Below are 14,769 nucleotides of genomic sequence, written 5' to 3'. Positions count from 1 at the left end.
AAACTTTGTCTTATTATACTTTTTTTGGTATATTTCCTCTTTAGCAATGAAATGTACATAAGTTTCTATGTTAATACTAATCTGTTTATTACAACATGTTCTATCTTTGCACTATACTTTAATAAGCTGAAGACACAGAATCAAAAAAACTACGTACATGTGCCAATCGAAATATATGTTTTCTAGTATTAGCTTTCAACATACATATACATGTTGTTGTTTTTTTGTTGTTACTGCTATGGTGAGTAATATAATTTAGGAAAAGATTACAATTTTACATCTACAATATCCCCTAAAAATGAAAAGTGTTACTTTCTAAAAAGAAAACAAAAAAAAAGCTGACTAAGCTATGTACAATGAGTCCTCAAAAAATAATTCACTGTTCCTTTTTCCATAAAAGCTAAAAAAAAAAAAATATACAATACAAAATACAGGGCTAAAAACATTTATCTTATAAAGCATATAGCTAAACAAAAATATTGTCTCAAGTGCTGGAGGTATACATGATACTTGAGTATATGATCTATTTTTTAGGATTTCAAGAATAAAATGTGCGTATCTTACAAAAAATTCTCAACTAATAACAGCACTATTAATAAGAAGTGTATATGAAGGGAGAAATACTTTCCACATTGGTATCTACAGCTATTAAGGCATTATCTAATAGCTGTTTTAAAGGTCAAAATGAATAGCTATGGATCATAAACAAGAAGATAATATGCTGGAGCTATAGAAATTTGGTTTCATGCTTCACATACTTATGTTCAAAAAATGGACCATCTATAAATATGAATCATATATACTATGAAGTTATTTAGATGAGAGGTAGGCCACTAAATTAAAAAAAGCATTAGGTACACAAGAAACTAACCTTCAACAGAACACTCAAGAAATAATGAGAAAGTCAAGCAGGAAATGGAAATAACAAGGGAACTAACACAACCAAAACAAGTTAGTTTATTTCACAGCATAAAGTGAGCAGTGCAACCAGATAGTATATATTAGTTGACTAGACTAGATACTGAGAAACACCATTTTGTCAAAGATTAAAAAGTATTTTACCATTGGCCTCTTCACCTTCATTTGAATTCTGGGGGCTGTAGAAACTGTTGGAGGAAGTGCTGGACACTATGCTAGAGCCAGATCCTTTGCGGGAATGACCAGGTGTGGTTGAGAACACCGCCCTGGCGATGTGAGACTTTTCATCCGCTTCCAACATTCTGTGGAGGAATAAAATGTAGTCATGATACATATGTATTTAAGGATCACACATGCTTGAACATCTCTTCTAATAAGAGGAAACAGCTACTTAGACAGTTACACTGCATTGAAGTCAGCTCTACTTTTTGTTGTTTCTTATCTGGTAAACAACCTTTAGCTTCACAACCTCCTGTCACTGGCGCTAGAAGAAATTAAAAACTTTTACCATCTTTAAGCTTTTGGAAAAGACATATTTAATTCATCTGACACCCTCATCTCCTTTAACAACCCATAATGTTTAAATTACAATAGCAAGTACATACAATTCTATAGTACAAACAAATGAGAATAATAATGAGCTTAAAAGCTTAATTGCTCTGGAAGTTACAATAGTTTGTAATCCATATTGTAAAAGTGTAATTAAAATTTTAGCATCAATAATCTAGAAATATAATTAGCATTGTTGAAGCAATGCAATAGTTTGTTATCAATGTATTAGAAGTGTTGTTAAAGTTTCCTTATAAGTTTAGTGTAAGTGTCATTGCAAATGACAGATCTTTATGGAGACCCCGGTTCATAAGCCAAGTGCTTTACCGCTCAGCTACCGCACCTCTCCTGGCCTAACTGAAGTCTTATAATTAATGTAATTATGAAAAGATCCAATCTCTGATTCGAATGCTAAAAAAAAAAAAAAAAAAAAAAAAAAAAAAAAATTTGCAATAAAGAAAAAGTTCACGAAAATAAAGTTTACAAGATTACTATTCGTTTTAAATTAGGTCTAACTTATAATGCATACTAATTAGCTTTTTCTCTTTAAAAAACTGCTTGCATAACTAATTTTAAAAATTAGATTTTTCGCTTTCAAAAAAAAAAAGTAGCCGTTGCATCAGAACTTTGAATGGTCTAAAATATTGTGATGTCGGATTTTCAATATCTTTTCTAGTTTATGATATCTAAACGGGACGGACGGACAGACGGTCAGACATTTCGCACAAAACTAATAGCGTCTTTTCCCCTTTCGGGGGCCGCTAATAATAACTATACAGATGAAAATGCAAACAAAATTTACACACGAAACACAAAAACAATCAGCGCTTTATGAATTAGACTTCTATTTAGTTTTTAGGGTCATGACAGATGACCTTGCAACATTCTGTTGGATAAAGGAGTTTTTAAATCATTCTGTTTTAGCCCTAATGGATAGGAGAGGACCACTGGTTTAAGGAGTGCAGATTGTCTTTAATGATTGTGGGTGTTTTAGAAATCCATAATAATTTCTTCCATTGTTTTAAAAGTGTCATAAAACTTACTAAGAAATGTGCCAGCAGGTCCAAAATATTTTAAAAAATTAGTCTTCAAAGAGCTTAGTGTTTCACTCAAAGTAAATCTACCTGTTTGCCTCTTCCAGCTGTTTCAACAACTCCTCCTCTGTAGGTAGTCTGACATCAGTGTTTGTAGTATGTAATGGAGAACCTTCGCCTGGAATACAGAGACATACCATACATACAATGTATATGGGAAATAAAATTTTTCTTTTTTAAATACTGTATGCTTAATCTATAACTACAGCAATGAGTAAACAAATGAATTTTTTTTATTTTTAAAGTATGAACTAATCATATTTTTTTACAGAAAGTATTTTTTTTTAAATTATTATTTACCGAAAGACTTATTTATTGCATTGTTTTATGCTAAACTATTTAATGACGTCATACTTTTAAGAGGGTGATGTAATTTCCATCTATTTGAATACTTGACTGACTAGTAAATTTACTAAGAATTTTCTTTTATCTACTCTAAAAAAATTTTGGCAAACTGACAATTAATTTTTTTATGTCAGTACAAACAACTAATCATCAAATAGAGTTCCTGCCACTTTGTTTTTCTCTAAATTATTTTTTTGTATGTTGAATTTTAAAAAATTATGAATCAGTGTTTTAAAAAAACAACTAAGGTTGTGGGGAAAGCAATTTAGTGATATTTTCCTGTACATTAAAAAATTACAAATCAAACATTGAGAGATAATTCATCGGTTCTACACATTTTTCTTTGTTATTTCAGTTTTCATAATTATCTTTTATACACTCACAAAAAAACATGACCTTGCCTAGCATACATTAATATTTATATAGAGGACAACACAATCTACAAGTCTATAGGCTTACCCTGTGTAAGAGTGTCCCCATTAGTCTGTCTGTCACTGCCATTGCTGACTACAGGGCTGGTCGTTGACTTTTTGTAAAAAGCTAAACAATGACAATCAGTAAACCATAAATCAAAGAGGCTATGACTGAATTAACTATCCAACATAAAAGGGAAAAAAAGCTTTAAAAAAAGGTAGTGTTTGGTAAAATTTGAGATAAACATTTACTCATTGTAACTGACAAATGAAAAATGCAACACTGAAATGGAAGCGTATTGTTCTTGCTAGAGTGAATGTTTGAATTTAGCCCTTACTCCCTTCAGCACAGTCAAAATCATCTTTCATTTGTCCATGCAATGGGAAGACAACATCTAAGAATGGACCAGGCGTGTCAGTGAATGAAATTCTATTCAAGTCAAAGAACAGAGAGGAATGGAGAAAGACGGTTGACAGTTCTTGTATGGTGCCCCAACAGTCCAACAAACTAATGGATAGGTTGAGGGGAATCATCATACAAATGTCATTCTCTAGACTACATGCCTTATAACAATCTTTAAGCCCCAAATCTTCACAGTTAAAGAGTGTCATCCTGTTCTATTATAAGTTTAATTTATACAATAATAGAAATACAAATGTAATTTGAAATGCTACATAACATCCTATTACCTAAACTACATCAAATGATATAAGATTTAGCTAAACACAAAGCAAGTTCTTGTACCAAGATTACTGAGGCATTATTCTGAGCAGATGTTTTAGATCTTGTGTGTCAGCAACTAAGGTGCATGTGTAAATCACAAATCACTATGTGTAATCATTCAGATCTCTAGTAGCAAACTTATGATTGACAACTTCAATATCACTGTGTGTTTGTGTGAAGGCACTTAAATAATATGGAAGCTGGTAACAAATGAAGCTATAGCTAGAGAGATGATGTAGGTCCAACAGAGAGAATTAGCTTACACCAAATCTGCTTCTTTGTTTCTCAAGTTCTGTGGAACCCTAGTGTTCCGCAAGGCCTGAATAGGTGTTCCACGAACTACTGGAATAATTAAATAGTAGGCCATCACGTGAATTAATCTCTAAAAAAAAAATAAAGCAGTGTTCCGCTAAATACTCAGTATGTGCAAAGTGTTCAGTTAAGGAAAAGGTTTGGGAAACACTGCTGCAGTGCATGTTTCAAGACAACTTAGTGGCATATAAGTGCCCTAAGCCTGATGCACCTAGTAAGTCAGAAAAACTAGAATTAACAGCTCCTGTAAAACTAGAAATAAAAGCTCATGTAGACTAAGGTGGATGATTGCTACCTATTTTATAATCTTTCTCATCAAATGCATTATAACCCTATGGCTCAAGAAAGACATTCGTTTGTTAATAGTGCCCTGCTGTACTGCAATAACAAGTTGTACTGCACAATAAACATTTTAACTCTAAAAACCTACAACTAGTACTACTACTCTAACTATAGTGACTTACTGTCTCCCTCCATGGAAGTCAGGTCCAAATGACTAGGGGCAGTGCAGTTCTGATTCAAATCAATCCCCTGGCCATTTATGGTCACCCCAGGAGTCAGCTGGGTTGGACCACTGGCCAGTTTAGATTTCTGGACAAAATTGGACACACTGAGAATAATTTTTGATGGTCTATCCTGCCTGCTATCTAGCCTGAGTGGCTGGTTATCCCCAACTTCCATCATGGCAGTCTATAGGGTGAATACTGCTTTCCTCCACCATTGCACAAACTATCCAATGGTTCAACTGTAGGGGAAAATAAATACATTATCATAATAACATAGCCTGCTTAGAGCAATTACATTAAACTAAAACTATGTAAACTGTTACTGAAAAAAGTAATAATGATTATGTCTATGACAAATGTTACATTAACAATATCTCTGACAAATGTAACTGTAGTAACATAACACATATAGCACTGACAATGTTAATGACAAATGTAACACTGGCAATGTTACTGACCAATGAAAAACTGACAAATATACCACTAACGCTGTTAATGAAAAATTAAGCACTGATATTGTTAATAACACATGGAACAACAACAAGCATACTAACAAATGTGATATCATCTAGATCTAAATCATTCATTGGTTAAAACACTCTTTTATAAATGTTATCAAACAGCAAACCATAAAAATAATCTTAATAGACAAACTCATCAAGCGACAAATATTTTAAAATTAAACTAACTTTATTTTCTATTATGTTAAAATATAACTGAATCTCATAAAAATTAGGTAACTAAAAATTATAGATAGAATGCCATTTTTTTAAAGAGACATTTAGATGATTTCATGTCAGCTCAACTGTTGACACACAAATTTCACTAATGACAAAGTGTGTGGAAGACAAATACATTAATGACAGACAGGAATCAATGGATTGTATGTGCCAATCTGCTCAGCGTATCTCCTGCCTAACAAATTACACATGGAGTACTATTAGTTCACTATGACAGCACAGCAAGAGTCAATAGGAGAAGAGAACAGGTAAACAAGAGGAATATGAAGTCTCTATTCACACCATGTAAAACAAAAATAATTCATTTGAATAGGTAGTTTTTATGTCTCAATTTCATGACAGTAGGACTACTCTATCATCTGTTAGAATTGTATTAACAATAAATTGAATGGTTTCAAGTCAGACAGGAGAGAAAAGAAAACACAAACATATATTGTTAATATTATACTAATCTTGATAAGTAGTTGCATAACTTAAACAAGAAAATAATTTTTAAAAATTTTAAAAAGCTTGTATTAAGCATAGTTGTATCAATTAGTTTGTATTAGTCATGTAATTAAATTTGTAATAAATCTAGACTAAACTAATTTGTTAATTTTTTTATAATGATTCTTGTGTTGTCAGATGAAAGAAATGATTTTGCAAAATTTCAGCTTGATCCAAGATTGGATGTGGGAGAAATAACATGTACAAACTTTTTACCAGACAGAGTTGTTATAATCTTTGTAAAAATAAATCAATATATATGCATGTACTTATCAACATTATTTTAAAACTTGTATTTAAAACTTTTAATATAATGTACAAAAATCTAACACTAGTGTCACATTTATAGAGAGAAGAAATTAAAATAAGCTTTATAAAGTAAACAGGAATAGAGACATTCACTAAAGGAAAACAAAAAATCAGGGAGTTAAAAGGCAGGTTTCAATATTTTCAGAAAGAATATCAGAAACTATGAACTACAAACTATCAACAACTACAAAAAGATACAAAGAGAAGAGACATGCTCGTATCAAAATTATTAGTGATACAGTTGTATTGTTTGACTAACGACTTGATAAGACAGGATACAGAGATTTATTTATATTATTATTATTACATTGTTAATGTTCATAAGTATTCGATGAGCTGAAAGTTATGGAGCTATAGTTAAAGCCTAGGTGTCACTTACAAAGATTGCATCGCGAATGAAGAGATTAGAAACAGGATTGATATAGCAATCGGACCCCACGATGACCTGCTAACGCTTGTCAAAAAACATAAACTCAAAATCTATGGCCACATCACAACATCCTCAGGGCTTGCAAACAGGGAACAGTACCAGGAGGAAGCTGAAGAGGAAGACAGAGAAAGTGATGGGAAGAGAACATCAAAGAATGGACGGCCCTTTCAGTGAATGACAGATCTTGTCAGGTTTCCCAAAGTTCCAACAGACTAAAGGATAGGTGGTGAAGTTAAATGTGAACCTGGCCTAACTGATATTACTGAATGATTATCTAATTGTGTTGTTAAGGGCCAATCTCTCATATAAAGTCTCAACAAATAAAACTTTTCCCTTTAGTTCAGTGTTTAAGGTCTATAATAGTACATGATGGTTCACTATATAATATGAAACACTGCTTATTAATTGTTGTTTTATATTCAATTCCACTTAAATGCATATTAAATAGATTTTGTCTCTTTAAAAATAAAAGTAAACATTTTTTTTTTATAAAATAGGTAGTTTGTAGAACTGAGATTACATAACTTATACAATTTTAGAAGAAAAAAAATTTTGACAAAACATCTAAAATCGTTTGCATAATTGTGTTAAATAGTCATCTCCCTTACTAAACAGTCTCCAGTGTTTGTTATTATTAATAGTAATTAATATTAATAGTACATAGTTGTAAAAAATAGTGTATTTTTATGAAAAAACTGCTTGCATAGTTGATTTTAAAAATTAAAAAGTAGCCATTGCATCAGAACTTTGAATGGTCTAAAATATCATGGTGTTGGATTTTTAATATCTTTTCTAATTCTAAATGGGACGACGGACTGATGGACAGACAGACAACACAAAATTAATAGTGTCTATTCCCCTTTTAGGGGCCACTAATAAAATACATAGGCAACAAAACTACCTGCTTACATAAAAAAATTCACAAACTATAGATTTTTACTGTGAAACATTTATTTTATCATGAAAGTAAATACATTAGAAATAGTCTAGGCTGCTAGTAAGATACTAAAGATACATACTTACTATTCAAGACAATAGACACATACAGGAATAACATGGCTACTTTTTACTATTATTTAGAATCTAGTATGAAAAACACAAAAGACTCACTGATAAGTATTGTACTCTAAATGCTATTGTTTAATCCAATGAAAGCCTTGTACATAGTTTTTAGAAAAATGTAGACCTATATGCTATTTAAAAACAAGTTTTTTGTCACATTAAATATATATGTGCTTTAATAGCAAGATCTCACTCATTGCACAGAACTGATAGTGCTATTAAAGGCCCCCCAAAAAAACATCTTTTGACTAAGCTAAACTTGTGATATCTAGCAGTGCTCCTGAAATTGATTTCGCCTTCCCTTTCTAAAGACGTTGATTGGGGGGGGAAATGAACACTTTCAAGATGTGTATCTTACATACAAATTCACCAACGCGGGAGGTAAGGGGCGTATCTTGCATACATATTCACCAACGTGTAGGAAAACATTAATCACATGACACATATTATTTAAAAAAAAAAAAGTGGCTACTATTTAGCCCAATGCAAAGTTACCACGTAAGGCAGTCAATCACTTGCCTGTAATCTATCACACTTCTGTTCGCGCTCATTATGTGTAGCATACAATACATCAATGTTTGCTTAAAGCTGATTTACTGTGTGTGTGTGTTTTTTAAGTGGCAGTTGGCGACACTATGCTACAGTGTGCTCTGACAGATGCACGACAGTTTGAGATGTCGGTGTTGACATGACCGGTGGTACATGCCTATGTTTACATACACACCACAGCAGCTTCCCACGTACTGATATAAACTAGGTCAGGTCAACATGTCTGGCTTCGACATGTGAACATATCAACATTTTGTTTTCGTGTTACTATGTGCTAAGAGACGTTTAGCACTTTCCTTGTATTCAACACTTATTTGTAATCACTAGATACAGACAACTGATAAGAGAGAGAGAAAGAGATTCTGAAAGATTGGTATTTATAAAGAATGACAAGTAGAAACATTCCAAAGATCAGTCTGTTTAGTTACTTGGTTACAGTGTAAAGTAAACAGACAGACGCACAGAGACAGCGGACATATGACAGACAGACACACGGAGAGACAGACAGACAGACAGACAGATAGATAGATAGATAGATAGATAGATAGATAGATAGATAGATAGATAAATAGATAAAACACAACTCGCGCGCTCACGCACGGCACATAAATCAATGGACTCGCTTTACATATGAAGTTCAATCATACATAATATATCAAATAAACATGTCCCAAAGTCTTCGTTTCCCTGACGTCGGTAACGTGTAGGCCTATCTAATGACGCCCAAAAGGAATTTAGTGTACACTATAACAAAACACTTTCACCCAGTCTATATAGTTTTATTTATTTATTGAACCTAACAAAGCCTAACCTAACAAAACATGAATCAATAACAAAAATTAACCAACAAGGTAATTACTTATTTTGTTTGATATTCAATAAAGAGAATAACTGCTACAGATTGAGGAACGTGGCTGTGTCTATGGAGTTATTCCCCTTAATATGTTTTGTATACGTTTTTTTTTTTCACTTTCCATTCTCGGATCAATTTGAAATAGTCGATCATAAGAATGTGGTAATTAATTAATTTTAAAAAGAAATAAAGGATATTATTCCTGACGGTGAATTTGTGGTTCTTCCTTTTTTAATAAGATTTTTTTTTATATAAATATTTCTGTTTTCGTTCCTACAACATTAAGTGTGACTAAACACGCCCAACGCAAGCCAAATATCTCATAATACTACTAATACTAATAGTTTGATGTATAGAGAGCTGACAATGTTAATAGTAAGAGACTTGGGTAGGAAATAAATAGTTGAGATGAAAACAAAAGTGGACAAATACAAAAACATACATGCATTATCATTGCAGCTTATTTAGGGTGTGCACCTAGAACAAAGGTCTGGGGAGTCTTGAAGCAAGTTAGTTGAGTTCCTTGGGGAAACAGTTGTCTAGATCTAGCATTGAACAGTGTATTGAAAAAAAGACAAGAGATATCTCAAGCCTGAAGTTTTAAGATGGGGGAAAAGGGAATCTGAATATAGGAAGATAGTACGCTCAGGATTAGAAGCCAGTAAGAACACAGCCAGTCTGACTAGAATCACTGCTTCATGCTTTGTGTGAGGATAGAAAGTGTCTTGGTAAAAGAAACAAAAGCTGAGTGTACAGCTGGAGATGTACGTAGAAAACAACACGATGTCCACATCACAACAAAACGTTAAAAAAAGAAGATCAGCATTGTGCAGAAAGTCAAACTAGTTTATACAAGACAGTGACTTAGATCTACCGCACAGGATGACTTCGGTTCATCTGTCTACATGGAAACATTTAGAGTGCACAAGCCAGTAGAGTCTAAACAACACAAGATGTATCTACGAATATAAGGCGCAATAACAACCATTGGATTTATAAGTAGTATATGAATAACAGCTTTAAAAGAATTACTTCTTTCACAAGACATTGCAGAGTGAATTTGAACGGAAAAAAAAAAACAAACAAAAAATGACTGGACAACTGTTGGCAACAAGCTTTATTTCGTCGTGTCAGGACTAGATCAAAAGGTAGCCTAAGATTTTGGACCCTGTGTTTGAAAAAAAACAACTGAAAAACTAAACTATCGATGTCAATCTTGTTTTAAGAAATTCTAATTAATTTTGAAGTGGCTTACATTTTGTAAGTTTATCAATTAATTATCAAAGACGTCAGCAAGAAAATATTGAAGCCCGAGGCAACATTCCTGAGTGTCAAACTAAACCAAGCTACATTGATGAACTCCATCAGAAGATGTATGAACGCAATCACTGGCTGAAGATGAATAACTGTTCGTGTACGTGCTGACCTTTGAACCAGACATGCAGAGAAAAGATTCATCCATTCCTCTCAAAGATACCCGGCAGAATAAAGATAAACACATGCACTTAGTTTACATTGACAGCTTGTAATACAAGGGACATTACTGGGACGCAAAGTCAACGGACTGACCAATGAATTCGAAGATGTCCTCGATAGTTCAAAATTCAAGACGTTTTAAGAAGTCACTGACCAAGAAATCCACCAAAAAGAAAGGATGGATGTGTCACACCTGAAAGTTGGTGCCATACACTGGATACCCTATTTTGATATTATGAGTGGAATTTATAATTCGTGGTTTCTAAAGGTAAACACTTTTAACCTTGAGATAAGTTACCTGGTAGCAGTCAATAAAAGCAGTCATTGAAGGTAATCACTCTATAGGTTAGTTGTAGCAATCTATCTATAGAGTTATAATAAAGCAGTTGAGATTTGTACCAGTCAATACGTTTGTATCATTGTCAAGTATTACTACCAAGAATTATTACTGATTACCCATGGATTGTGTATATTTCCTATGTGGTGGTGTTATTATTATCTATATGAAACGTATTATTTGTGTCTGCCACACTTAAAGAGTTATTTCCTCATTTGAGAGAGAGGTACGAACGTGAAAGAATGCATCCTGATATAATATGAACCCGATGTCACCCACGACCATCCAAAATAACGTGTTGACGTTTATTGGTGTCAAAAGTGGGATAAATAGTGGTGACAGATGAATGTCGGCAAAGGTGGTACCGATAAAAGACAGCTTCAATGTGAGTACACATTTCACTCCAATCACCATGCTACAGAAAACTCGAACAGCTAATCAATTCACTCAAGGTAAATTGCGAATTAATATTTAATGAATCGATTTCAATAATAAGACGAATCCGTTATATTCCGAAACCCCGGGCAATGCTTCTCAGTATGGGCGGAAAATGCCGTTAGAGAAGACAATTAGCCAAATACGTTACCAAAACAAAACCACGTTGGGGTCTTGGTGTGTCTATGGATGGAGCCCACTGCACCGGCGGGGATAGAAAACAACCGTGTCACTATCTATACACCGTTCCTCAAAGGACGTTTTATGGTGGTCACCCGAACGTTCATTTGGTACAGAGAAAAAATGTATTGAAGTTTCCTGGAATGTTCGGCCTTAGAAATCGCCTCTAGCTCAAGCGTCTTGGGATACCAGCTATCGGTAATGTCAAATAATGACATCTGTTTGGATCCCTCCCAGACAGAACGGTATTTCAGACAGTGGCTAAGACTTTCATTCCACCTTCTGTAGGATCTTCATCTTCGTGTCTAGGTCGATGTTTTTTTTTCTGGGCTTCTTAGTGAAACATCTTGAAGAAGTTGTACTCTTCCTTTTGTCAGCCATGTTGATCAGATACGTTAGGATCGTAATAGTGTAGAAAAAAAAAGAAGTTCTCGGTGTGATAAAGAGTGATCGCGTTGGCCCTGCTTATCGTACACACCACAGTGCTGCCACTGATCCGCACAGCGTGCGATATTCAAAAATATCGCTCTGCCATCTGTCGTAGCTTTGAAATTTGGTCGTATATCGGAATTAAAAGGAATGAATGGTTATTCGTGAAAGTCCGTCGTAACTTTCAGTCGTCGTTAAACAGACCCGTAGTTTCTGAAGAATTATTGTATAAATGATAACCTTGCTTATCTGGGGCGTGGCGTCTGATTAGTAAATTGTTTGGCTTCAAAACCAAGCAGTTTCGGTTTCATCTCGGTGAATACTGAGATTTTGAACAAGGATTTTTAGGACACCCCAGAGAATTTCTTAAAAATCGATACGAGAAAGAAGAAAATGTACAGGCTTTCATTATGAAAACAAAAATGATACTAACATTTTGTTAAAGTATTATCCGATCCTCAAAATATTCGAATATTTGAAAGTAATGAAATCTAATACAAAGAAGTGGAGGGGCGGGTGGCTGTCATTAATAAAAACATATTGGGGATAAGTCACCTAGCTCAAAACTGTCACCCCGCCCCTTTCCTTTAACACTGTTTGTCTCTTGCAATCGTTTTTCAACCATTTTTAAGCCAAAACATTAGATTAGAAAATAATAATAATAATAAAGCGCTGCAGAGAAGCACTTCAAAGCAATCAAGACTTTACACAGAGACTTAGCACAAATGTGGTAGTTGATGTGGACTACGGTGGACTGTAAAGGGCATAAAAATGCGTGACCCGGTCGGGAACGGTGATAATGCGAACACTTTATCTGATGGCACTTATCTCTGGTCAATGTTTCAAAGCTTGGTCCCTTCCCAAGGAAGCCTATCTTGGGAAATGTTCAATTTTTTTTTCAACATCTTACGGGAGGAAAGTACAATGTCTTAACAGACTAACAAAATTCAATCCATACATATAGATCTACAATAAATTCAAGAATGTTTACCTACAAATTAACTCAGCTGTGCTATGCAGTTATTGGAGATAAGTTCCCAAAATCTTGACTGTAAACTAGGTTACAAAAATTATCAGTGCGGGCTAGATTATTGGTACATTGACGGCGTTACTCTGGACAAACAGCATGGTAGGTCAAGACAACTATCCAATCAACTGTACCACTTGGTTGTACTTGCCATCTTTGAACGATTACGTCAGCACTAAACAGTCAATGACCTAGTGCACTTTCACTCAAGGATTAGAGATAACAGTGCGGACCTACACAGCTTATGGAGATAAAGATAAACTATGGAAGAAATGTTAAGAACACTTGGGGGCACGAGACGAACACCGTTACCCTAGAGGACTTAGTTGGAAACGATGTACAGAATGCCTGCAAAACATTCAAAGCATTACGAGATCGCGGAAGAAAGTGATCTGGGAGCACATAACAACCATTTGACTTTGAACGCAGAAGGACACTGATAACAAGTGTTAACCAATTAACTATGCCGTTGTTTGTCATTATAATATTACTATCTATCACAATTCCTTTCAGCCCCAAAGTTTAAGTCAAAACTTAATAGTGTCGCAAAGTGTTAGGATTCCTTAAGTGACAGAAAAAGACAAAGTACATCACCAAGCTCTGATGCGCTGTATAAAGTCTGAGTTAGGTTGTGGAACTAAACATCATCATAGTTAATATCATACAATCAGCTGTAGAACTAAGAATTAATATCATACAATGAGGCTTTCTGATCTGCCCGAACTATCATTCACACACGAACTAGAGCTGGGCTACACATGAAGACTGAAGCAGAAGTCCAACTGGAAACCCAGATTAGATACTTCATTGCACATCTCTACCTGATGCATACTTAGAGTAAGATGATAACAATATGCAATAGTCAAAACTATCCATTCTCAAGATTAGTGATATACAAAAATTATAATACAATTAGCAGCCGCTAAATGTTATCATATAATGTTAAACGAATATCTACATTGTCCAGAATGTATCCATACACTGAGACTGTTATAAAACTGTATACTAAAACATAAGTCAAGGGTGTCTACAATCGTAACTATAAATCTGTCAAGCAAACAAACTGGAATGTGGACCGTATTTAAGTACAATATAAAAGTTCATAATTGTACCTTTCACCCACTTAAAAGATTTAGTTGGAACAAGTCTTTTTTTCTGTATAATCTTGACTTCATTATAATAAATGATAGTTTATCCTTCTTAAGTCTTCAAAGACTTGAGCTAAGCCACTGATGATAATTGGATGCATGGGACTACATTGACCTGCTTTGAAGCTGGGCACGCCTATTAGTAAACTGAGCTGCTGGCGATGTTCCATCTCTGATTTTTAGTATAATGGCATTGTTGACATTGAACATCTCAGAGAAGGACTAGGCAGAGTAGACATTGAACATCTCAGAGAAGGACTAGGCAGAGTAGACATTGAACATCTCAGAGAAGGACTAGGCAGAGTAGACATTGAACATCTCAGAGAAGGACTAGGCAGAGTAGACATTGAACATCTCAGAGAAGGACTAGGCAGAGTAGACATTGAACATCTCAGAGAAGGACTAGGCAGAGTAGACATTCTAATAAACGAAAGGTCTGTTTGGTAT

At 34.2% G+C, this 14,769-nt stretch overlaps 1 protein-coding gene across 12 annotated transcripts in view; it reads right to left on the bottom strand.

The window, feature by feature from the left end:
• LOC106056324 (EVI5-like protein) overlaps positions 1 to 14,769 on the bottom strand; it is a 78,057-nt gene that overhangs the window by 43,558 nt on the left and 19,730 nt on the right. For 11 of the 12 annotated variants that reach the window (XM_056040582.1, XM_056040584.1, XM_056040589.1 and 8 more), the window contains 4 exons: positions 4,820 to 5,100; positions 3,366 to 3,446; positions 2,592 to 2,679; positions 1,063 to 1,220 (listed from right to left, as the gene is read on the bottom strand). In XM_056040582.1, coding sequence (XP_055896557.1) covers positions 1,063 to 1,220; positions 2,592 to 2,679; positions 3,366 to 3,446; positions 4,820 to 5,039 — 547 coding nt within the window. In that variant the 5' untranslated portion in view covers positions 5,040 to 5,100. Of the gene's footprint in view, positions 1 to 1,062; positions 1,221 to 2,591; positions 2,680 to 3,365; positions 3,447 to 4,819; positions 5,101 to 7,936; positions 8,180 to 14,769 lie in introns of those variants that run through there. The other variant, XM_056040586.1, reaches the window with a different exon arrangement.

The sequence above is a fragment of the Biomphalaria glabrata genome, chromosome 9 (assembly GCF_947242115.1).
Source record: "Biomphalaria glabrata chromosome 9, xgBioGlab47.1, whole genome shotgun sequence".
Lineage (NCBI taxonomy): Eukaryota > Metazoa > Mollusca > Gastropoda > Planorbidae > Biomphalaria > Biomphalaria glabrata.
The sequence above is the reverse complement of the archived record's forward strand: the minus strand, read 5'-3'. Positions and strand labels throughout refer to the sequence as shown.